Source organism: Photinus pyralis, unplaced genomic scaffold, assembly GCF_008802855.1.
Source record: "Photinus pyralis isolate 1611_PpyrPB1 unplaced genomic scaffold, Ppyr1.3 Ppyr1.4_LG2, whole genome shotgun sequence".
Classification (NCBI taxonomy): domain Eukaryota; kingdom Metazoa; phylum Arthropoda; class Insecta; order Coleoptera; family Lampyridae; genus Photinus; species Photinus pyralis.
Window position 1 is genome coordinate 19,776,155 of NW_022170403.1, and position 26,309 is coordinate 19,802,463.

Genomic DNA, 26,309 nt, shown 5'->3' on the forward strand with positions numbered 1-26,309 from the left:
TGCAAATTTATTTGTAAAAAGTAGCTTTTAATCTCACTTTGGCTGGCTGGCTGGCTGGCAGCAAATGTGGGCGCGTAGAAAAACTCTTGTAGAAAGGCAACGGGTGTACGTGTATCTACAGGGACGTGAAATTTATCAACCTTAGGGACATGGCTACATGATGTGGGGTTGGCGACATCTGGGCGTCATCCTCGAGCGTAGTATACTAACGTGAAGGTTTTTCAGTTTTTTCCTATCTTCTACTACAGTTTTGGTCCGATTCTTTTGAAATTGGTGTCGTCGGGAAGATGTTGTAAACGCGCACAACTCCTGCGTGGCGGAATTTTGTTTTTTGTCATAGGGGCGAAATTAACGACCTTTTGCGAGGCGGCGCGCGCGTCTTCGAGAAGTAGTCAGGCGCCTTTTACTTTCCGTTGCGAACTCACGCGGTTTAACGTTTCGTGAATCTCGAATCGCTGTCTCTCTTTCTCGTGTCGCCAATAGAAGTGAATTGCGGGTGAACGGGACGTCGGAAGGGGGTACCGTCAAAGGAAATGTGGTAGCCCCCGACACGATCTTCCTGATGGTGGAGTCAAATCTTCAAACGCGAATTGCGGGTGAACGGGACGTCGGAAGTGGGTACCGTAAAAGGGAATGTGGTAGCCCGCGACACGATCTCACTGATGGTGGAGTCAAATCTTCAATCGCGAATTGCGGGTGAACGGGACGTCGGAAGGGGGTACCGTCAAAGGAAATGTGGTAGCCCCCGACACGATCTTCCTGATGGTGGAGTCAAATCTTCAAACGCGAATTGCGGGTGAACGGGACGTCGGAAGTGGGTACCGTCAAAGGGAATGTGGTAGCCCCCGACACGATCTCACTGATGGTGGAGTCAAATCTTCAATCGCGAATTGCGGGCGAACGGGACGTCGGAAGGGGGTACCGTCAAAGGAAATGTGGTAGCCCCCGACACGATCTTCCTGATGGTGGAGTCAAATCTTCAAACGCGAATTGCGGGTGAACCGAACGTCGGAAGTGGGTACCGTCAAAGGGAATGTGGTAGCCCCCGACACGATCTTCCTGATGGTGGAGTCAAATCTTTAAAAGCGAATTGCGGGTGCACGAGGAAAGTGGGAAGCGGTTAGTGAATGTAGTAGCCTTCGACAAGATCTGTTATTGATGGTTGAGTCGAAAGTGGCTAATAGAATACTGATCTGCCACACAAAAATGCGCTGAAGTCCCTTCGATCTCAAACGAGGACTTTGATAATTTTTTTTTTTATTTCTTGAAGCATCCTGATGGGATGCAAAAGGTTTTAGAAATTTCCAATGTATCTATAATAGGATATCCATGTTTCGTCTTGGGAATATGTGGCATTATGATTTACAAATCAACAGCATTCAAATAAATAAATAATAAATAGTAATATTTATCTAATCCATATCATTAGGAACGGCGTAACAATGTGTAGGGTAATGACAGAGGTAGTTTCTTTTGTTTTCCCTTTCAAGTAATGAGTTGTCGCCTCAGGCGTTATAAGTCCAATTTGAGTGGCCTATCCTTGCGTTAGCGTTTTGATTTTTTTCTGAAGATCGCGAAACATATTTTTTTAAATATACCTATGCCTTATCATAATAGATGGAAATAATATCTTTAAGTACCGCCGTAAGAAATACTGTCGGATTTCCAAATTGATGCTGTAGGTTTTTCTATTCCCAATCCCATTACAACGGCTGTTATTTACGAAAAACGATTTTTCTATTCATCGATTTTCCTAAAAAACTAAGACCGATATTTCAACTTTTTTTAAGTACCGCCGTTCTTTTCATCATTGCAAAGAATATCCACTATCGAGAATTTGTTAGACTTCAACTACAAAAGCAGCATTTCATAAGAAAGTTTAGCTATTTTTCCAATATGGCGGATTGACTACAGAGGAGCCTTAACTTGAACTTCCAAAGGCCACTCTGACAGCAACTCATTTTTGATCGCCTGTTAGTAGAAGGCAACTGCCAACTTTTCTATGTACCTAAGGTATAAACGCAGATTGAATGACAATAACAATCATTTGAAAATTGAGTTTTCCTGTTTTTTGAGGGGGTTACTGTTGCCGATTCCTGATTTCTATATTTCAAAAATAAAAATGATCAAAGTCCTCGTGTGAGATCGAAGGGACTTCAGCGCATTTTTGTGTGGCAGATCAGTGTTTTATTAGCCAATATTGACTCCACCATCAATAAGATCTTGCCGAAAGCTACCACGTTCACTTTGTCGGTACCATTTTCTCACTTACCGTGCACTCGCAATTCGCGTTTGAAGTTTTGACTCCACCATCAGTAAAACCATTTGGGGGTTACCATATTCCCTTTGTCGACACCCACTTCTGATCACCCGCAACAATTCGGATTTGAAGTTTCGACTCCACCATCAGCAAGATCTCGTCGGGGGTTACCACATTCCCTTTGTCGATACACAGTTCCGACGTCCCGTTCATTCGTAATTCACATTTTGGTAGATTTCGCTAAAATCCCGGCATAAGATCGTATTCAACTTTTGGGTACTTCACATAGCTCGACCTTCTATTAGTGACACGAGAAAGAGAGACCGCGATTCGCGCTGTAAGAAACTTTTGGGCGCCCAAAGTCGACTACCCCTCGAAGCGCGCCGCGCAAAAGGTGGTTTATTTCGCCCCTAGGAAAAAAAACAAAATTCCGCCAACGCAGGAGTTGTGCGCGTTGACAAGATCTTCCCGACGACACCAATTTGAAAACAATCGGAGAAAAACTGTAGAAGAAGATAGATAAAAACTGAAAAATCTCCAGGTTAGTATAATACGCTCGGGGATGGCGTCCAGATGTCGTCGACTCCAAATCTTGTAGCCCCATCCCTAACGTTCTTAATTACACGGCCCCGATAGTTACATGTACACTCCTTGTCTTTTTACAAGCGTTTTTCTACGGGCGCGCATTTACTGCCAGCCAGCCAGCCAGTCAGCCGACCAGCCAGCCAGCCGACCAGCCAGCCAGCCAGCCAAAGTGAGATTAAAGCTACTTTTTACAAAAAAAATTTTTGCAAAAATGCGCTAAAAAATTCTATTTTGGAAATAAGATTTAATTTCTTTTTAAATTTTTGCCATTTTTGCGAGATTTTGATCATATTTAGGTAATTGCATTTTCTCTGATTTTTAACGTCATTAAAATCGTAGCCCTAATTTTACAACGAATGCTGCAAAATGTAGGGGCAAATGAAATCCTGGCTTTCTCCTTCCGCTTTACAAATTGTAATAAGGAATTTATTTGCATCGCATTACATGATAACAGGATACCTACTTATCATGAACACAGTCAACAAGCCGTCCTTGACCGATGTTGAATAACATTCTTCACCCACCCTATAAAAATAAAGTCAAAGAACGGAGCAACGCAACGCGCCCCACTTGAAGATACCTTCCTTAGTAGGCAGGCAGTTGTTAAAAACAAAACGGCGCCGAGGCCGTTCGTGATGCTTTTATAGACGTTGTTTGTATTCATTGATGCAGTAGTTGAGCTGCGTTAATGATATGAGAAGGCAGTGGAGGTAAACTGTGTAGTCGACTTTTGGACCGCAAAGTGTTCAGTTGTGTTTTGTGTGTGCAACAACAAACTTTCAATTGTTGCTACTCTACTGTGCGAGCATATATAAATAAAATGCTTTTAATTTCTACATCCTGAAAGTAGCCATTCAGAGATTAGGCATAAAGTATATCGGTAAGTACCCATTACTTAATCGGGTCACTGTTGAACATTCCTTCAACCGAGCGTCTTCGGCACACCTGCCCTTGCTTCCTTTTTTTCAAGAATGCGGTACCTAACGTAGCCGTAGGTAGGTATTTGTAGGACATTAGAAAGCATTCTGTCGCGTTATGCTTCATTAGTTGTGTACTTAGGAAATTAGCGTGAAGATTAATTACCTACAAAAGTAATTTCCTTAGAACAATCACACAATTATAGTCTAAATCTGTGCTACATTTGCCGCGAGTACCTACCTATTTTTAGAAGAAAGTTTACGTGTACTTTTAATTGTATGCGGAAACCACCTGTTGATTGCAAACTTCTAGATCAAGGGCCTTCGTTTTGGTTTGCATGTCAACCACTTACCTATATTCAGCCGCTGGCTGGTAGGGTACTTATCATTTCCAGCAAGCAAAGATGATAATTTTGAATCAGTTTGTCAACTGTGTCCTTGAGTGGTATGACTACAATTGAAACGCATTCATTTGAAAAACTACACAATTTCATTGTTAGGTAAGTGTGCGTTCGAACTTCCAGTCTACGCAAAATGGACCTTCATTTTCCCCGATCTTGAAATTACAATGCGACTTATTAAAATAAACAAAGGTAACCATAATAATTTATCAATGCAGAAGTAATTCTTCGTGTAATGTGTAATTAATGACTAAATTTTATGGGAGAAAGTACAGATTTGCATGTTATAGAATAATTATTCCAAAGTCCGAAAAGTGAAATTGTAGTTTAGTCACAATTTCTAATGATATTTTAAGCATTTTAGTGCACGTTGAAATAGTGTAAGTGAATGTCGAATTTTTTTTTCATTTTACAGTTCTGATATTTCATGACTCATGAGAAAATCGTGTATAAACTAAAGCAACAACCATTATAACTAATAAAGTGTAACCGCTCAGGTTGGTATTTTCGTAATCTTGGTGTAGGCCTCAGTGTAGGCTTTCCTATTCAGTTCTTTAGCAATATCAAATTTAACATGCTCTTATAAATATGTTTTGTTTACGTTCAATTGAGAAAAGAATCAATTAAAATTAAAGCCAAATGAAAAGGCGTAGGTGTTGCGTTTTTCACAATTTTCGACCCCTTCAAATCAAACTCATCTATTCTTCTGTAATATAATATCAATTGAGGATATTATACTCCTGTTTTGCACTTGATTCTATGACTCACACTGGGTCAAAGGCTCATTTGTCAGAAATTAAGAATTCCTTTCCAGGGCCGCATAGAGATATTTTTGTGATTTTGGACAAACATTTCTTGACGTTGTGTCTTGCCCAAAGGATAGAAAACTGACTTGACTACGAATAACAAGATCGATGAAATAAACCATTCAGCCTTTCTATATTAATAAATAAATGACCGCCATTATTGGTGCAGGCAGTAGTGAGCGCTTTTTTGGCATGTTTGGTCGGTGTCTCTACTCCTCCTCGCTCTGCACCCATTTCGGAATAGGCTCGAATGTTTTGTTTGAGTTCTTCTATCCGCTATCGTGTTCGGTTTATTATCGTAGGTATACTGTCCTCTTCAAAAATCCCCTTTCAAAGACGTCAGGTGGAGCAAGATCCGGTAATCTTGGCGGCCAGTCAGTATCGTTGATTTTTGACATCACAACGTCCGGGGAAGTTCTGACGCAAAAGTCCGTCGTTAAGTGGGTAGTATGGCGTGTTGCGCCGTCTTGTTGAAACCAAAAATCCCTCAAGACTCTTTTGACGCATTTGCGGTAACACAAAGTGTTCCAGCATGCAACGATATCGACTGCAATTTACGGTCTAACCAGTTTCGAAAGGTCCAATGATATGGCTTGGGGGAGTAGATACCGGCCCAAACAGTCCGTGAATTTCGTGAGGATTTTCGGTGCTCCAAAAGCAACAGAGAGTGTGAAATGAGTCTCGTCGATAATCAAAATTCGTTGCCAAATGTCCGGCTCCATTTCCAACATTCGAAAATGACAGTCGCGTAAGTTAGGCACGCGGTTTGTCTGTTACCATTCCAATAATCTGTAGGTCAACTGTACTCTGTATGGGAACATGTTAAGGTCTTCTTTTAAGGAAGGGTCCCATTGCAGTTTATTTGCTAAGCTCGGCAACGATAAGAAACATTCGGATTTTCGGCAACACTTCTCCTGACAGCTTCAATATTTTCAATGAAACGACATGGGAGTGGTTTAGCGTGTTGTTGACGATTAGCTACAGATCCATAATAAAAAAAATTCACATCTGTCAAAGTTATTCAATGTTTCACTTGATTCAATGGGAGAAAAATTGCGCAGTCAAAACTCCAACGAGCGTTTAGGGAAATTTCTGAAAATTTTTTTGGTTTTTCAAAAATTTAGAATCAATTGATGATTCCGCAAAGACGAAACGTCGGATTAACAAATTAACAAGGCCACCTTAAAGAGCAGTAAAAGTAGCTGTGGGCTGTGGCGAAATGTCCTTGGTTTTTCTCTAACGGCAGAAACAATAGTAAAATCCGATTTTTTCAAAATATTTCAAAACCAAAAAATCTTTGAAGGTTTTCTAAACGCTATCTTCTTTGACCTTTGATTGCGAAAGTTTTCTTTCATTTAACCAAATTTGTATCTCATACCCTTTCTAGATTGGCCCCTAGTGCATTATACTTATACATTGATTGCAAAATTTATATGTTAGTGGATGTAACCCATCGTTTTATTAAGATTATTGGGGTAGAATATTGTTTTTGTTTTTTTGTCTAAATATAACTTTATTTTTTGTTTTTTTTTTGTTGTCTAGGACTGCTTGATTAAAGTGTCAACACAACTAAGTCCATTGGTCTTTTTTACTCAAACAGGTAGCCCCTCGGATAGACCTTAGACTGATGGAAATAAAAACATTTTGAAATCCTTTATTTTCAGTTTCCAATTTTTTAGTGACCCCACGACCACTTATCGATTTCATGTTTTCGCTATAAAAATTAAACTTTGGCATCTATCACATTGTTGCTCCAAATCGGCCAAAATCGGTTTTATTCACCAACTTTGCTAAGAAAAAGACTGATGCCAAAGAAGTGATCCATATGCATTTTGGTAACCAAAATCCTTTAGCGAAAAGATGACAAAATCTTTATTTATGCATTAATTTTCTTCGGAAAAAGTTCAAACTCGATTCCTCGATGACCAAGAAATAATACATGACGTGTATGACAAAAACTATTCTAGGTTTTATTTTAAAAAAAGGAGAAAAATTGCAGAATCTTTTTTTAAAAAAAGAGCCCACGAAAAGGATGCAAACGCGCCGCGAATTTAGCGATTTGGTGTTTTGAGCACTTTTTAAAAGATCGTTGAACGACTTTAGTCAACGATTAGGCATACAAGATGTAAGACTGTCAATAGATAGGCGGATGTCTGCGCATGCGTTAAGTTCAAGGTTCAAGCGGCGGAAAATCTTAGCATATAGGCTGGAAAAGGTTCAGTTCGCCTCTGTTCTTGCAAGCGTGTTTCTTCTTTCTTGACAAACAATAAAAAGGAAGACATTATTCAAGTTAAGAAATCAATATTGACAAATGCGCAATTTTGCAAAATTTACAATTTTTTTCCTACTAAAATGATTAAAAAACGAAGATAAAATAACTGTATCATATACTTAAAAAAGTAAAATGTTTATACGCTGGGTGGGCACTTATAATTTGGGCTGTGTGAGTGCCTCCTTTCGGTTCCAATAGGAACACGAGTCAAAATTTTGGAGCAGCATCAAAATCTCAATTTAGTATTTCTATTTAAATGTTTCCCACGTGGTCTAGGAAAACGCTAATTTATTCCAATCTAACGCTTTCGCTACTGAAAGAGTGTTCAATATGGTTTTTTCTTCCTACTCAAATTTGTGTGGGCCGGATTGCTTTCATATTTGGACCGATGATGATTGAGTGACAAAAAAACGCATAACTTACTTAAATCACCTTTTCTATTTCACCGACGAATTATTTATAATTAATTAGAATGTAATTTAAAAGAAAAATATGGAGATTGTATATAAAGAATATAAAAGGAACATTTTTAATTTGCGTGAACTTTCATGCCCCTTGGCGTCTTCAGATCACCAATTCAAATTATAAAACATTTACTTACCCCAAACAAAACAAAACAAAAACATAAAAAAATTGCAAAGGAAAATGTTTTGTACCTTAAATCTTTTCCTCGGTAAATTACCAAAATATACTGTTTCTATTAAAAAATAAAAACTGAATTATTTCTTAAAATCGGTAGTGTACTTATATACATTTTTATTGTAGAATCAAATTAATGTATACTATTTTTAGGATGTATATAAATATCAGTTTTATTGTTTGTTTGTTGTTTTTCGTAAAATATAATTGTGCACAAATGCATATTCAAAAAGCCGCTGAAGCTATGGAAACAATGAAACCATTGATTATTAAATTGTCTTTGCTATTTCATTCGTTTAATACATTATTATTTAATTTTAAGCACCCTGACAACAGAGTTTTTGCATGCGGCTAACCATAGCTTGCAATGTTATTGCCGCATTTTTTGTATACTGCCTTTTTATTGGTTGAATTTTGTTTATTTCACTTACCAGCAATTTTCCAAATCGGATCTCTTGTTCGTTTACTTAATTCTTACACTATGAAATCACTTTTATTGCATCAGGCCAATATAGCAAGAACAGGCAGCGGGTTTTCCTGCTGCACTGAACTTCGCCCTTGCTTGGAAATCCTTTATTAATTTTTTTCTATTCTTTCCTCTTTAATAAAGGCGATTTAGTTCCAGAGCCAAACAGGCTTTTTTATGTAAGTAAACTTCGAAATCGGGGAATGCTGAATTTTTCCGTGATCGAAATCCCGGAGGTCGAAAGGGGTGAAAAGTGATATTTTGCAAAGAGATGCTATTAAAGTGAAGAAACGCAGAAAACTGACGCAAGGTGTCTCCACGACAATTGCACCAGTGCTCAAATCGACACATTCAAAAGCTGCTGTAGCTGATTGTGGCTTCGAAGAAATTCCCTTATAGTCCCGACCTCAATCCCGAATCTCAAAAAAACACTCATAGGGAGAACATTTAGGAACAATGACGAAAATTATAAAATTATGAGGGCCATTTTGCGGAAAAACAAAATGAATATTTTTATACTGGATTAATAAAGATGTTATTGAACCGGTGATCCTGTACTCCAAAGCTATGTTGAAAAATAAAATATTGTTGTTGCTCTAGTTTTTTGTTTTCATGCCTAGCCCGGGAATATAAACGACCCCTCGTAAAATTAATTTGCTAAACAATATTTCAATAACATGTCGTTTGAAGAACACGACATATAGGAGATATAGAAGAGTGCGCTTAAGATGAGCACAGTCGATTACAGATTAATTTTGATGGGATTGCATATTTCTAGAATTTCAATAAGTACATGGTGAAAAAGTGTGTAATTGGAATAACACATACTTAAGTTAATGAAAATACCAGTTGAATGTAATGGATGTGCTGTTCAAATGTACATTCCCCGGGCATTCCCCACCAGTGGATACACGATTTGACGCATTTGTGATAGTGATAATGTTAGTTCGATTAAAGAATGGAATGACGTTTAAAATGATGTATCATGTCATTTAAATTTCTTCGTGGAAGGTGAAGGGGTTATAGTCACTCCGCCTAAGGGATCTCGATGAATGACTGGAAATTGATGCTAAATTTGTTTTCCAACTTTATCGATTTCCAGAATTTTATTATTTATTAATTTTTAATTCAAAAATTTCGACGCATTGCAGCCATCACATCGTAAAGTGTCATGCAACTTCGCGTGAACAATCGGAAATTAATGTTAACATTTTTAACGTAACTATCTTATGCTGCGATAGATACAGTTTTGAAACTTCCTCTTTTGGTGCATTTGTTGGCAATATAAACACGCACTTTGTTTTGCAATCTAATCACGGAGTATGGAGCGTCCGGTTATCTCCACTGTTCAAAATTTCAGTTATCATGGTCAGAGTACATAATGAAAAACTAATTTCGTGCGCATTGTGATCACCTATAGTCGTTTGTGTTCAATTTTCCGACGCACGATTTCCAATTTCCGTCAGGAAGAAACTCTAAAGTAATTACTGGAATTAATTTAAGCTAACGCTATCAGCAGGGGATGACTACAATAACTTTTCAATTTTGTATCGTCAAGGCTAAAAACTATCATACTTCTTGGCTTTTTATAGTTGAGCATTTGGAGCACATTTCTGTATATTTTATAGGTTGTATTATAACAACACATTATAGTTTATATTTGTCAGATTTGACACTCCCGGTCCAATACTCCAAAAATTTTTCACCCGAAATCCAAATAATCCTCAGTTTTAAACGATCGCCGAGTATAAATCACAGGAAAAGTTGGGAACACATTGCTGGTTATAACAAGTCTCTGCATTGCTGCCATTTATTTAAAAACAGCGTGGACCAATGGTATTTTATCAGACTATTATTTATACTGATCGTTGATAATATCCACCGAGAGTCCTAAAAAATGGTTGCCATTAATTTTTCTGTAGAAGGAGTTACTTTAGACTTCTTAGGACGTGCTACTGCATAGACTCTTTGAAACTCCTAGTGAGGTTGCTAATTGTCGCTTCTTTGGTCTTGCATTTTCCAGTACCAAACGCTTGGTATTTTCAACAATATCTGAAGTGATCACGTCCTAGGCGGAGATCAGCATCCAGTGATTCTCGACCATGTTTAAACAATTTTGACCACCCGCAAATAGTTGTCTTAGTTAGTTATTAGTCTTTATTTTTATTATTAGCAGTAAATTGTGATTTTTTTACACAAAGATGTATAGCAAAGACGATAAGGTTGAAATATGAATACAGTAGGAGGGTGGTAACAGTTACATACAATGAGAGAAAAAATTAATATTTAACCCCCCCCCCCCCCCGGCTCCGTCACTCACTGATCTCGAAAAAGAGTTACAGGGGAAAGTTATAGTTTGTACAAACCAATTTATTTCAATGAGACCTTTCATTAGAATACCATGAAGGGTAGAACATGTGTTTACCCCCCCCCCCCCCCCCATTTTCTAAAGTTTAACTTGGCACCACTAAAGGCATGCGTATGCAAAATCTGAGACCAATTGGTTGTTGTATGTAAAAGATATACACGTTTTACTTTCAAAAACAGCATCTCAGGAAATAATTCGTGGGGGGGGGGCCCCTTTTAGACAGCGAAATTTGATGGCCGTCTGGCACACCTTCAAGGTATAGTACCTACTACAAAAAAATTACATTACTCTAGGACCATTCCCCTAGAAGTAGTTCGCAACGGCCGAAGTTGGTCCGGACGGATAAAATGCAAACAATGACCCATATAAATAAAAGGGAGCATATGCTTATACTTGAAAAATTCAAAGTAAATACTTGGAAGTGCTCCTTCACACAAGTATAAGCATATTCTCCATTTTATTCATACGGGCCAATAGCACATTCTTTTTAATTCTTAAAAAATGCGCTAAAAAATTCCCCGTATAGTATACATTGTGTACAAGATAAGGAGGTCTATCATGGGTATCTACGAAACCATAGAAGATACGACGATGGTCAAATTAGAGAAAAGCTGTGCAATTAAAGAGTTATTATCATATTCCGATTACTTCCGAAAATATTCCAGAACAACCTAAATTTGCCGATTTAGTTTGTATTTTTTTAATGTTATTTGAACAGTTGCAAAAAACACTTTCTCATTGCCACTTTTGAGCTCTAAAAAATAGCGTTGAGAGACTTTATTTTTTGATATGGTCCGTAAAAAAAGAACACACTGTATTGAGTAGCATGTTTTACTACGAATACAACGATATACGGCCAAAAAAAAACAGAAGTTGAAAGCTGTTGGTTTCAACAGGATAGTGCACAAAAATGTGGCACATGGACGCGAAAACCGCAAGTCTCTATCTTTAAAAACAGCTTTAAAAATACTGCAATCTCAACCAAATAGTACACTGTACAAATTCAACTATTCTATGGTAGTACACAACTAAATTTTAAATTCCCGTTATGGTTTTCAAACCTAACTTAAAATCTAAACAAAAGTATGAATAATAAACAAGTTTGCTACCAGTCTACGTACTTTGTGGTCACTGGATTACTTCGGTCTGGCCAAGGAGGCATATTTTTAGGTACCAGTATTTTTTATTACATACTCTTAAAAGGCATACTTTTTATGCTGCTATAGTCAAGGGACTGTACTCTTTATATGTAATGAAAACGAGTAGTGATTATTAAAAATTTTGCCCCCCCCCCTGTCCATGCAGAAGTACGCCACTGCACTGACGTACGTAGTAAAGTACATAGATTGTTAGCAAACTTTTTATAATTTTGGATACGTGTCAAAAAAAGCTTCTTTAAAAAAATGTTGATTTGAAGATATCGAGGAAGATATATTCAATATTTCAGAATTTATTACACAAATTTTTATCGTCACCTGAAATAAATCTTGGGCACGAATAGAAAAAAATCTGCCATGAAGACAAAAATTTATTCCGAAACGTACAAAAAAAAATGATCAAAGTCCTCGTGTGAGATCGAAGGGACTCAGCGCATTTTTGTGTGGCAGATCAGTGTTTTATTAGCCAATATTGACTCCACCATCAATAAGATCTTGCCGAATGCTACCACGTTCACTTTGTCGGTACCATTTTCTCACTTACCGTGCACTCGCAATTCGCGTTTGAAGTTTCGACTCCACCATCAGTAAAGATCTCGTCGGGGGTTACCACATTCCCTTTGTCGATACACAGTTCCGACGTCCCGTTCATTCGTAATTCACATTTTGGTTAGATTTCGCTAAAATTTCCCGGCATAAAATCGTATTCAACTTTTGGGTACTTCACATAGCTCGACCTTCTATTAGTGACACGAGAAAGAGAGACCGCGATTTCGCGCTGTAAGAAACTTTGGGCGCCCAAAGTCGACTACCCCTCGAAGCGCGCCGCGCAAAAGGTGGTTTATTTTTCGCCCCTAGGAAAAAAAAAACAAAATTTCCGCCACGCAGGAGTTGTGCGCGTTGACAAGTCTTCCCGACGACACCAATTTTGAAAACAATCGGAGAGAAAACTGTAGAAGAAGATAGATAAAAACTGAAAAATCTCCATGTATGTATAATACGCTCGGGGATGGCGTCCAGATGTCGTCGACTCCAAATCTTGTAGCCCCATCCCTAACGTTCTTAATTACACGGCCCCGATAGTTACATGTACACTCCTTGTCTTTTTAACAAGCGTTTTCTTACGGGCGCGCATTTACTGGCCAGCCAGCCAGCCAAAGTGAGTATTAAAAGCTACTTTTACAAAAAAAATTTTTGCAAAAATGCGCTAAAAAATTAAAGCAAAATCCCTGACAGAAAGAAAAGCTTATAAACCTTAGTTGGCCATATTACCCCGCACGCAAGCGGTCGACAAGTCAATCTCTTGCTCATCTAAATAATCTGGTCGTAAAAGGTTTGCGATATTCAGACGCCCTTATCAAAAACACTCGCTGACAGCTACAGGGAACTACTTTTTCTTTATTAAAGTGAACTCAAAGACTCGAACTGACTTGATAAATAAATTTCGATGGCTCTTCGGACGGTAGACACTTTTCACTTTTAATGAAAGACTTTTTAGACAGACAACTGCTTTGTTTACTACCTTTTTTCTTAATACGAACAAACCGTTTTAAAAACGTTCCTCAAACTTGTACTAAGTACTTCATTTGACGATAACTTAAATTTTTTGCACACTTTATTTCGAAAGCGGCGAACTGCGTCTTGAACAAAACAAATAGGGCTGACTGCACGCAAATTAGTGTAGACAGATGTACACGCTTTTGAACCGGTGCGGAACCAACAGCCGCAGCAGCTTCGTTTTTTCGTTGTCTCTGATATTTAAAGAAACACCAGTCAAATAAACTCACGAACTGCAACGGAACGGAAAATCTACATCTCCTTATCAGCACCACCGTGCGTTAATTAATTTTTGCCTGATAATAAAACTCCTTATCGCAAACGACCCGATGTGTCTTACTTCTAACAAATTGAAACGAAAAATTAACAAATGTCTAAGAAGAAAAAAACGCACTGAAATACAAATTCAAATGAAACGAACCAATTCATACAATTTGTAAATAATCCCCCAGATTTACTTAATAAATTGTTACATTCTTTTAATCCCTCTTTTTTACAAGTTTTGAAGAATATTTGGAATTTTTCAAACCTATTCGCATTTAAAATGGCTCCAAGAGCACTTGAGGGAGAAATCGAGGGCGAAATTGATTTATTTCACTAACAGAGATAGGAAAAAACACGTAGAAATGGTGTCAGTGGAGGGAACTAAACTCGAGGCAATTCACATTTGCACAGTCTGTTTCTTCATCTGTACCTAGGTCATGTAGGTATAAATTCGATTCAGGCACCGGGGCGAGTAGCGCGGTTTTCCCATTTTAGGCCGTGTGATGAGCTTGAGGAAAGCGGGTATGTAGGTATTTGTCAGAAAATCATTGAAACCAGTCAAGGTCCGTGGTGTTACAAAAAATTCATTAATTAGTGCTCCGATGAGAGTACTGAATATTTAAAAGTAAAATTTAATGAGTTTATTTTTGTAGACAAAATTATTGCAATTCAAACATTTATGACAATTTGTTGCCACATATTTCCAAGGCAATTGTTCATGAGTTCGGATCTGACACAAAACATAAATTTGGATCCAGTTTGACTCGGCTATAAAGATATTAATATATAAAAAACAAAAAATTAGGTTATGATTTAATAAGTTTAAATTACACTAAAGTCATAAAGTCTAATTATGTTAATTGTTGCAGGTTAACAACTACCTATTTACCTAAATTACTCAAGGAAAAATGGTCTTCGATTGTGGAGCGTGTATAGCAAAATATTTGCTATGTTGTTTCAATTTCATCATATTTGTAAGTATAAAAAAACAAAGTTATAAAAATAAAACTGTGTACCTTTCTCGTACCTATAAATTACCTCCGGTACCGAGCGGTACAGTAATTAGGAGGAAGTTAAATTATCTAACCTTTAATAACTAGGAATTTTCTGGGCTCTTCCTACTACTTCCTGCTTTCCACCTACTTATTTATCACTTGAAGCAACTTAAGAACTTTAATTAAATCTTGTGTTTCATATAGCGTTATGGTCATTGACATTTCGCTATGTAAAACAGTTTTTGTCTGTACTTTAATCTCGTCTATTTACTCTTTGCAGGTAGCCGGCTCCGTCATCCTAGGGGTAGGAATATGGTTGGCAGTTGACAAAAGTTCTTTTATCGCATTAACGAAAGTCGTTCCCAGCGAACATTTAGAGGTTTGTGTTCTTTAATTCGTGCGAGAAAAATCGGAGAAATTTGTACCTTCATTATGTATTCGAAAGGCCAAAATGTGAAACCTTGCAAAGATATCCGAATATAGAAAAGTTGTTACAAGGTAGTAGGTGTAATCACGTTTTCTTTCGCGTGCGAGGAATAAATAATTCGACAAACACATTTATTTTTCAAAATCAGCGGTTTGGTCTTAATCCGTGACAGTAATGGAAAATTTGGGTCAAGTGTTTGATCGGAAACCTATTAAAATTGAACAGTAATCGAATTTTGTGGTGTGTTTGTTTCGCAGTTAAATTCACTTATCGAATACGAAAGCAAATTTCTATTTCAAATTGGGACAATGAGGAAAAATTGGACTTTGAACTCTCAAAGTAATAATAGGTACCTTTTGTATAACTACAACAGTTTATTGTTCCCATTCAAAGCGTTACCTTAATCTATTGTGGTTGCTTAAAGAAAGCACTCACGGCATAGCAATGGGGATATGTGGTTGTCACCCAATTAATTAAAACAATAAATTTTTGATTTGAAGCAACCTAATTAAGTAATAATTGCTTCGTGAAATTTGTAATTGCGTTTTTTATGAAAGAATTACGTATGGAATCCAACGATGTGTAGATTATAAAAAATACGGATATAAAATCCAAGTTGGGGGTAGGTACACATTTTACGAATAGACGTTGATTGGACGATCGATCCCATGAGGTAAAATCAAAAGGGTTATATTTCGTTTCATAACGGTGAGGTCGAAGAAGATCATTTTGGGGGTTGAATAAGACGTTTGCCAATTTTTTGAGTAAATGTGACCTTACTCAAAGTGAAAATGATCCCTGTCTCTTTGTGAACTTCATGGCAACGTTGATGATGTTGATGACACTTCATATGGATGAAAAATGTATTGCTGTGGTCAATGAAACTTTCCTGGTACAAGTCAGTGACGCAAAATTTTACCTAGGATTGAAAATTCAAAAGTTTAGCGATGGGTCAATTTTTATCTCCCAGGAAGCCTACGCTCGTAAAATTGTAGAATGTCGAGTGGTAATTCAGCTTCAACTTTTATTGAAAAAGGTGCTTGTGAAGGTCTCCAACGACGTTACGAAGTTACTCGCTTGCATACCATGGTTTAACGTAATTTATTTTTGTATTTCTTCCGGTTTCAAAACAAATGGAAATTAGAAGATACGAAGAATCGCATACGATTTTTCAGTAGCAGAATTGTTTGTCACCCCGCTCGTATTAGGAAACCAGACTTTTGATCCGGCTCATATACCATAGCACTGACCCTTGAATTAGTAGAAATCAATTGACGAAGGTTTGACATCGCTGTGCCTTTTCGTTCTTGAGTTAGACGAGGAACAGACAGACAGGCGGACAAAACCATCACATATGGGGAATTTTTCGAAAAAAGTACACAAAATCAATTGTTGATAAAGCTAATAAGTTCATGCGCTAACTGGGAATTGCAAAATACGGAGTCAATCGGATGCAGGGGCGGACCGAAGCCTCAGGGGGCCCTGGGCTAATATTTGTAGGGGGCCCCCTACTTAATGAATTTCGGGTTATCGAAAAACATCTTCATTTCAATTTTATTATTTTTTCAGAATGCTATTATTAAAATTACAGGTCTAAAGCAAACGCACTAAGTATAAATACCTACAATGAAAAATATTGAAATACAGTAGGGTTCCAATTTCAAAAAGCACAGATTACACAGAAACAGTGAAGCTCGATCTGTACACAGCGGCGGGCGAAAAACCACTGATTTTTTTAACCATTTTTATTACAAAACAAGTTTCCAGTGGTACTAATTGCAACAATTATATTTTTATTTATAAATGATAAAGATAAACAAATAATAAATCAAATAAATTAAAAATTATAAGAAAACAGTAGAATAGAAAAAAATAAAAAGAAAAAAACAAAAAAAGAGAATAAAAAAATAAATGAAACACAAAAAAATATGGCGCCCAAGTTTGTTAAATAATAAAACGTCAGCGGTGTTCTATTCAGCATTAATTATAATGCAAGCAAATTTTCAAGTTCAACAAATGAGATAACGAATGTTGGCTGGGGAAAATATTGAACATTTAAATGTAGAATCTCATCTGATACACGCTCCAATTACTCGTACCTTGGGGTGGGTAGCGTACAATATTGCCTGCACGGTCATTCCATGAAAATAGAATAGTAGAGTTTTCTCTCTGTATTAAAGGAATTTTTTGAAAGAAATTTCCTTTATGTGATGGTTTTGTCCGTCCGTCTGTTCCTCGTCTAAATCGAGCATCAAAAGAAACAGCGCAAACCTTCTCCAATCAACGAGTTCCTACGAGTTCAAGGATCAGTGCTTTTGAATATGAGTCGCATTTAAAATTGCGTTTCCGAATGCGAGCTAAGTATCAAACAATTCCCATACTGAAAACGTATACGATGCTTCGCTGCAGCCCTTAAAGCCCCTGCCTAAATCCGCCCCTGATCGGATGTATTCCCGTAATCCACCACCCTGAAAGTGAGTCTGGTCCCCCTTCTTAAATGATCATAAATGATGTAATAAACAATTTTGATTCATCGATAAAACTTTATCATGAGTTGTAACTCCCAAATAGGAATTCACACATACTATCTGAATTACCTGTACCTGTACCTGTGGTATTTGAACCTTTTTTAAATTTTAATTCTGTTTTAATCTTTTTTTTTAATTTTTTGGGCCACTTGAATCTCTTTTGAATATGATCCTTAGTCTAATCTTTTTAGAATAAAATATACAGGGTGTTCCATTTAAAATATGAGGTTAGGTCCATTTACTCTCCTATACTCGTTTTGAAATTGGCAGATTATTCAACAATCATTGTAAAGAAACTTGTAATAAACTTTTTTTTTTCTAATACCTACATTGTTTTATTGAATTTAACCCCTAATTTTTGTGCATTAACAGGTAATTTTAATCCTTATTCCCTAGTGGTTTTTTTTGTAAACAATTCATGGAAAAATGGATTTAAATCGGTCGATATTGGAAAAAATAGTATAAGCAACACTGGATTAAACTAGTTTTTGTTCCCTTAAGAATACCATTCTCTCGGGAACAAAAACTCCTATACGAATAATACGGGGCATCATTTCAATTCAAACCCAAGATTGATACTGTGGAATGAACTACAATGGTCGTTCCACATTGCTTATTTATCGAATATTTATAAGATTCAATTTAATACACTTACTTCCATGCAATCCCATTCTTTTTGTGCATGAGGGGTCATAATTTCAAGGCGGTTTTCTCCTCGTATAATCTCACAAATTCCCAAGGTACCTACTAACTACATGATATTGTGTACGTATAAAAATGACAAATAATGCGGTGGCGAGTACTCAAGTAGCAATTATCTATCGATTTTGTACACCTTATATTGTTTTTATTACATCCATGTAACCTAGTAATTTCTTTAGCCCATTTACGTGAAGCTTTATCATGTGTTTCTTCTGTGCGACTTCCACTTCCTATGCTAATAAAACTAATTTCGTAAATGTAGCTTCGTTACGCCTCAAAACGTACGCGAGCAATTGCAGGTACTAAAATAAAATTAATTACAAAAAAAATTCGTAACTTTCTCTTTTGTTTCTAAAAATCGACAGACTATTAAGCAATAAAAACAATTGTCAAGACACGGTTGCCTACGCAAAGTTAAGTGGTACATTTGAATAACGGCTTAATGAACAAACACGTTAGGTGAAGTGAACATCAAGAAGGGTCAATTAGTAAAACTGCTGCAATTGACCTCCCTTAGAAAATCTAAATCGGCGCGATTGCGGGATTCGTTTTTCGTAGAATCTTGAATTGGGCTTAATGTACGAAAATGACAATAACAGATCTAAATCTAAATACGTTAAAAGTTCAGCAAATACAAAGAAAGGGCCAAATTACAGTTCATTGAACTTCATTGCATGCACCTATTGTGCTCATATGAAACTAGATATTGATCAGTAATAATCGTTATCATCGGTAACATTCGAAAATATAAAATGTTTTAAAATATGCATGGAGTAATATGTATAAATATCTTCCTTTCCGTTTTCGATTTAGTAAGCGTTCCAAATTGTATTCTTTGTCCTTGCGTTCGCTTTGTTCACCAATTAAAACCAATTGCACCAATCTAATTTACGAAAGTAAAAATACACAAAAATTTGCCCCTATAATTGACTTTCTTCTTATCACCACATAAAATAACGATAATTGCATGGCGCCCCTCTTGCTGCAACCCTATGCGTAATTACCTGCCAACCTGCAATGCAATAAGCTTGAGGTCACTCAACCCTTTTATGTAACGTGCATCAAAGGGATTGATTTTAATTCCAATACGCGCATCACCTTTTTTCTTTATTATTATTTATTCAATTTTTCTATTTCAATCCCACTATACATGTATAGCGCACCAGGGTTACATTCGCGTAGCGAAGACTTTGAAAGCATGGGGTTGAATCGAATTTGCTATCGCATTAAATCTGTCACCATGACCATGGTAGACCGAGAGCCCGCGTAGAAAGTACCTCGTCATAGGGTACAAAAGGTTTGATGTAACTAGGCAGTAGAATGTCAGCGTGTGATTCCAAAATCGCCCGTCTGCCGGCCCGCGGCGGTCAACTTAGCGTGGGGGGCGAATTTTGAAAACTGTTCCAAATCACATAATTCCTCGTCACTGGTACACGTATGATTTTTTGCAATCTGATTCGGAAATGTGCACCAAATTCATAGTTGCAGCGGCAGACGATTTATGTTTATCTGGGCAACTTTCTCGAGAAGACGCGTTTAAAAACATTCGAATTGTTAAATAGCTCGTCATAAGGTACACGCTCGAATTATAGCTTAAAATAAAGCTCTTTGAATGTAGAATTTGGGAAAACCATGAAAAACGCGGCAGACGGTCGCATAACTATAGCAGACGCCTTTGAAATTTGTAGTTCCATCTTCGTTTAACACATTACTCCCCGTGCGGTAAAGCGAGAGCGTTATCACTCAAGCACACTCTGCTTGTAAAAACAGATCTACAGCTGGAAGTAGGTACCTACTACACCTAAATAAAATGTAGGCATTCCACAAATAATAGGATTTATGTCACAAAACATGAACACAAATATTAAAAAAATATTTCTACACTATACTACACCTACACTACCATTATTAATGTAAATAACGACTAACACAACATACAAAACGCTATAAAAAAGTTTAGAATGGCAATATAACAAAAAAAAATACGCTAGGGGTGCGGGGGTATATACTAAAACTAAGGGAAATCTTCCATTAAATATCCCCATATAACTATCTAAATGAAATTGTTTTTAAAACTTCGTTGTTTCATTTTACCAAAATTGCAAATTACACCCGATGGTTCGTTTTGAAATGAAAGTCTTGTATAGGTATATCGTTACGGCATTTGACATTGTTTTATTATTTTGAATTTTGGCAATCAATGTTTTTTGTAATGTGATTTCATATAATGCCATTAATTTTTATTTTAATATCTAAACAAAATTCACCAGGTGATATTGATTGAAAATTCAGTTTTCATATTTACCATAGAATAACACATATCTTACATACTTTATTAGGTGTGAAATAAATTAAATGAGATACCTATATTAAATCAAGGGAGTGTGCCAACCCCCTCAAACGGATAGTGATGCAGACACCGTATAAACGAAGCGTAGCTCAAACTAAAGCGTTTCTCAATTAAAGGTTCCAAATCTAACTTTTTTTCAGATCAAGGGGTGAGACTATCGAGTTAAAGAAACCCAATTATTATTCTTAAAACCTTAGCAAGATAAGATCTACGTTCTTTGCAACTGCCATTTACGATAAACGGAAAACAATTCTTGTGCCACCCTCTGCATACGTATACAGTTGAGGCTGTTTTGAACTTCCCTATGTATATAGCCCTCTAAACATAAAATTTGTAACATATATCTTCTATCTTCACAATTTACCTCGCAATTTACATACCGGGTTGATTTTCCCAAACCGCACGGTCCGTATACTAAAATCGAACATACAGAATTAACAAGAAAAAGGTTTTTTGTAGATCGTTGCTCCCCATGTTAACTTGGAGGGTTTATAATGACTCCAATCGAAAGAAGATTTTTTTCTCATCTAATGATGTATGAAATAGTTCATGTTCAGGTGTATTTCTCATTATTTTAGCACAAATTCGGCAATAAATCCAATTACCAAAATCATGGCTAGCCATGACTAGTAAAGGCGCGTTCTCACGAGTCAAGTTTAATTGACCAATTTTAGTTGATCAACAAAAGTTGAATGAAAACTGTAGTGAGAACCTGTCGTTCAATCGAGTTGATCAACTTTGTAATTGATCAAGAAAAGTTTGACCCAAGCAAACTTTTATCGTTCAAGTGATGAATCATCACGAATTGTTTTCAAGCTGAAACTTGTATTGATATGTGTGAATTACGCAGTCAACTTTGGTTGACTGTGTTTAGTACAATCTTTGGAAGCGGCCGGAGTGCACGTACGTTTCTTTGATTTATAAAATAATAGGTGTGATACCAGTTGTGTAGGGTAATCTGTGTAATCTTGTTTTTTAGCGCATTTTCCAACGAAGTTGGGTGCGCTATTGCAGCCACTTTCTCTGTCCGTCCGTCTGTCCGAGGCCTTAACTACTCCTACAGTTTTCAAGATACTTAGTTCGTTCTTTTTGCATTCGGTAGCGTATCGCTCTGGCACCTGAGTCAAGGAAAATCATAACGATTGAACTGCGCATGCGCAGGATGCGCAATGTTAACTTTTTTATTTTTTAATATATTTTGTTGAAATTTTAATCACAGATACTTGTAGTAAAGGCAAATATATCGCATATAGTAAAAAATCAGATGTGCGCATGCGCAGACTGCGCAATACCAACTTTCTTATTTATGGAGATATTTCTTTGAAATTTTAACCAAAGATGCTTATAGTAAAAGCAAACGTATTGTAAATATCAGATTAATAAGCGCATGCGCAAGACGCGCAATCTCAACTGCGCAGTAAGTGTCAACTTCCTTATTTATGAAGATATTTCTTTAAAATTTTAACCATACTTATATGCCTCTAGTAATGAAAAACGTAGCGCACATAGGTATGGCCTTTGGGGAAGTATTGATCAATTTATGGAAAATGCGCTGAAGTTACTCGCCTTAGGGCGAAAACCTTTTTATGACATCCTACACTTTTGACAGCAGCTCCGCAAATGTTTCTTCGGACATCCTTAAATGGTTTCTATACCCTTCTTTATCCTCTAATGCTAGCTCCTTCAACAATGTTTCTGATGCCCCCAATCTATTTCTTCTTAGAATCCACTGCCTCACCCAAAAACAACGTTTCTTACGCCTTTTGTTCAAATTATTAACAATCCTTTTCAATTCTTCTTTTAACAAAACAGTAATACCTTAAACACATTCACGCAGAACCGCATTCGACGCCATTTTTACATTGAACCGCTGATTCAGTTTTAATTGAAATATGTGAACAAAATTCAAATTCAAGTTGTATTCAACTTTTGTTGATCAACTAAAATTGGCCAATTAAACTTGACTCGTGAGAACGCGCCTTAAGACAAAAAGTAGATTCAAACGTTATTCAAATCCAAATCAATATTAGTTTCTGATAACTGGCATTAATTTTTTTGTAAAATGCAGTTCACTGAGGAAAAAGTATTTATAATAAACAACGTTTACAACGGAAATATTTACTCTTGTACGCGATATTTGTTTTCCGTACTAGGGCTGGGCGATTACGGGTATGAATAATCGATAATCGATTATGAAAAATAATCGATTACACTGATTAATCGATTAACCAAATAATCGATTAATCAAATAATCGTTTAATCAAATCATCGATTAATCAAATAATCGATTAATCACCTAATCGTTTAATCAAAAGTCGATTGTCACATACAAGGAGTGATAAATATCTGTTTGTATGCATTAATACGTTAATTATTTAATAATAAAAATAAAAAATAATTCCATTACTCTTTTCATCAAATCGTTCACTACTAGGCAGATCGATTAATCAATAATCAACAAAGTGTCCCTGGTTCGAATCCGGGTTCGGGCATGGATATTTGCAAATGCATAGTGGGTTGGTTGGTAGAACAGCCTTGGGTGAAACCCTGTCCATTTGAAAATGAAGGTCAAAAATAAAAATAAATAAATAAAAATAAATGATTAGGCAGCTTACTCTCCGATGAGGTGTGCTTTAGTTTTGATGATACAATCTTAATTCATTTTAGCTGCTTAAGTGACGTTTTAACATCCGCTATAAAATAAAATAATACTTGTGAGCTGTGAGTGCTCCTTTTTGCGTAAACTGATGATTCAGCTAATAATAATCAATTAAAATTTACTTAATAGTTGATTAATCAAACAATCGATAAAATCAAATAACCGATTAATCAAATAATCGATTAATCAAACAATCGATTAATCAAATAACCGATTAATCAAATAATCGATTAATCAAATAATCGATTAATCAAATAATCCATTAATTTAATAGAATAATCAAACCCGATTATCGATGATCGTTTGATTATAATCGATTAATCGATTTTTTTGCCCAACGCTATTCCGTACATTTTAATGAGCGTGCATGGTATAATTGAGCGTCCCATTCCATCTGTGTCAAAAGCCACTATGCGATAAAAAATGAGTTGCTGTCGAGTTATCGAGTTACCTTTGGAATTTTTGTTTACGTGGACGTACTTAACTTGAACTTCCAAAGGCGACTCGACAGCAACTCATTCATGATCGCACGTTGTTTCAATTCTTCAGAAAATTTCCATGGCGTAACATGATTTTGTTATTTGGATTTATTGACGAATTTTTGATAAAATAATGAGAAATACACATTGATGGTGCCAAAATTCAAAATAGTAAAATAATGTCAAATGCCGTAACGATACCTATACAAGACTTTCATTTCAAAACGAACCATTGCAATTTTGATAAAATGAATCGATGAAGTTTTAAAAACACCTTCATTTAGATAGTTATAGGGATATTTAATGGAAGATTTCCCTCAGTTTTGGCATTTACCCCCGCACCCCTAGCGTACCTATTCGTTTTTTTGTTATATTGCCATTCTAAACACTTTTATAACGGTTTGTATTTCATAAATCCTATTATTTATGGAATGCCTACATTTAATTTAGGTGTAGGTACCTACTTCCAGCTGTAGATCCGTTTTTACCGAGGTTTTTACAAGCAGAGCGTGCTTGTGTGACAGCGCTCTCGCTTTACCGCACGGGGAGTAATGCGTTAAACGAAGATGAAACTACAAATTTCAAAGGCGTCTGCTATAGTTATACGACCGTCTGCCGCGTTTTTCATGGTTTTCCCAAATTCTACATTCAAAGAGCTTTATTTTAAGCTATAATTCGAGCGTGTACCTTATGACGATGTATTTAACAATTTTTGAATGTTTTTAAACGCGTCTGCTCGGGAAAGTTGCCCAGATAAATTGTCTGCCGCTGCAACTATGAATTTGGTGCACATTTCCGAATCAGATTGCAAAAAATCATACGTGTACCAGTGACGAGGTATTATGTGATTTGGAACAGTTTTCAAAATTCGCCCCCCACGCTAAGTTGACCGCCGCAAGCCGGCAGACGGGCGATTTTGGAATCACACGCTGACATTCTACTGCCTAGTTACATCAAACCTTTTGTACCCTATGACGAGGTATTTTCTACGCGGGCTCTTGGTCTATGGCGTAAACAATTGGCTGCTGATTTTTCTTGTCTTTACTTGCTTTCAGACTAGATTTAACATGATATAGAAAAATGTTCTCACCCTTTATAATGGCTTAGATTATTATATTTGTAATGATCTCTCCGCAATGACACAAAAAACAGCTCATTAAAAGCTTCAATGTTGGAAATCAACGATATGATTGTTACTGGATCTATTGTGCAATTTTATAGATTGTATTGTGGCCTGTTACGGGATCAAGAAATTAGTGAAGGTATTTTTGTCCCCCCAAAGACCGTTTTCGAAAATTCATTAACAGAAAATAGCTCTGTTTTGTTTTATTAAATGCGCCTCCTATTTTTCAGCAATTTACACAACCAAAGGTCATCGATCAAGCATCATACATATTAATCGTTGCTGGCGCTTTCATGTTCATTGTCAGTTTTCTGGGATACTGTGGCGCCATCCGAGAATCTCAACACCTGCTCACCGCAGTAAGTTAACCACGTGTGAACTTTAAATGTCCTCTTACTAACATCCGTTAATTTACAGTACGGAGTATGTTTAATTTTAATTCTAATACTCGAAATAACAGCGGGAGGTTTGGCGGCTGCCTATAAGGGAACAGTAAGTACCTAACTAATTTTTGGTACCTAACAAAGATGACCTAATACGTTCGGTTGTAGGCCGAAGAAGAGACGCGAACTTTCCTAAAGAGTACAATAAAGAAGTATTACACATCGGGGAATCAGACTGACGCATTTTCGCTGCTTTGGAATCACATACAGGCGCAGCTTTCCTGCTGTGGTGTTGACAATTACAAGGACTTCGAAGATGCAATACATTGGGATAAAAATAAAGTGATACCAGAATCGTGTTGCGTGCTTGCAGAGCCAAGTACTTTTAAACCTAAATTTCCCATTTGCACAACTCGTCCTGACGAATTAAATTCTTACAGATTTAAGGTGAGTGCTTCAGGTAATGAGTTCGATGCTAATTCTTGTTTGCAGGGTTGCTTAAAAGCTGCATTAGAATGGATAATGTCCCACATGAACATAGTAATTGGAGTTGGAATAGGTTTAGGAGTTGTACAGTTGCTTGGAATATTTTTGGCATTTTGCTTATGCAAGTCAATAGACGGGTACATTAAATAATATTCCAGGTGTATCGCCTTGTTAATACCTATTCTAGTCCTAATTGAGTAGTAATTCTTACTATTACACCTACGCATTTAATTTAGTTTTGTATAAAGCGTGTTTTTATTTAATTTTAAGTAAGTAGATTTATAGATAGGTACGTACTCATCGTAAGTTATAAAAGAATCTTCACTCAAGAATGCAGTATTACTATAAGTACTTCTCGAAACAGATTTTTCACATTAAACAATTTTTAATGAATGAATCAAAAATCCACGATTGCTGCTCCTCTGTATTCCGGGAATGAGTTGCGTTAAACTCTTAAATACGACAATAGAAAGACCATGCAGCGA

General features: G+C 36.6%; 1 protein-coding gene across 1 annotated transcript; it reads left to right on the forward strand.

The window, feature by feature from the left end:
- Positions 1–3,418: 3,418 nt before the first annotated feature.
- LOC116164502 (tetraspanin-18-like) lies at positions 3,419–26,309 on the forward strand. The gene is made up of 7 exons (XM_031478691.1): positions 3,419–3,725; positions 14,562–14,666; positions 14,968–15,066; positions 25,186–25,314; positions 25,373–25,447; positions 25,507–25,785; positions 25,831–26,309. The coding sequence occupies exons 2-7, from the start codon at positions 14,601–14,603 to the stop codon at positions 25,972–25,974; spliced, it is 792 nt and encodes a 263-aa protein (XP_031334551.1). The 5' UTR covers positions 3,419–3,725; positions 14,562–14,600; the 3' UTR covers positions 25,975–26,309.

Excerpts from the sequence above, each read along its gene's own strand:
- LOC116164502 (XM_031478691.1), top strand. The coding sequence starts at position 14,601 with ATGGTCTTCGATTGTGGAGCGTGTATAGCAAAATATTTGCTATGTTGT. Across the intron at positions 14,667-14,967 it reads GTTTCAATTTCATCATATTT|GTAGCCGGCTCCGTCATCCT; the intron begins GTAAGTATAAAA and ends TACTCTTTGCAG. Across the intron at positions 15,067-25,185 it reads TTCCCAGCGAACATTTAGAG|CAATTTACACAACCAAAGGT; the intron begins GTTTGTGTTCTT and ends CCTATTTTTCAG.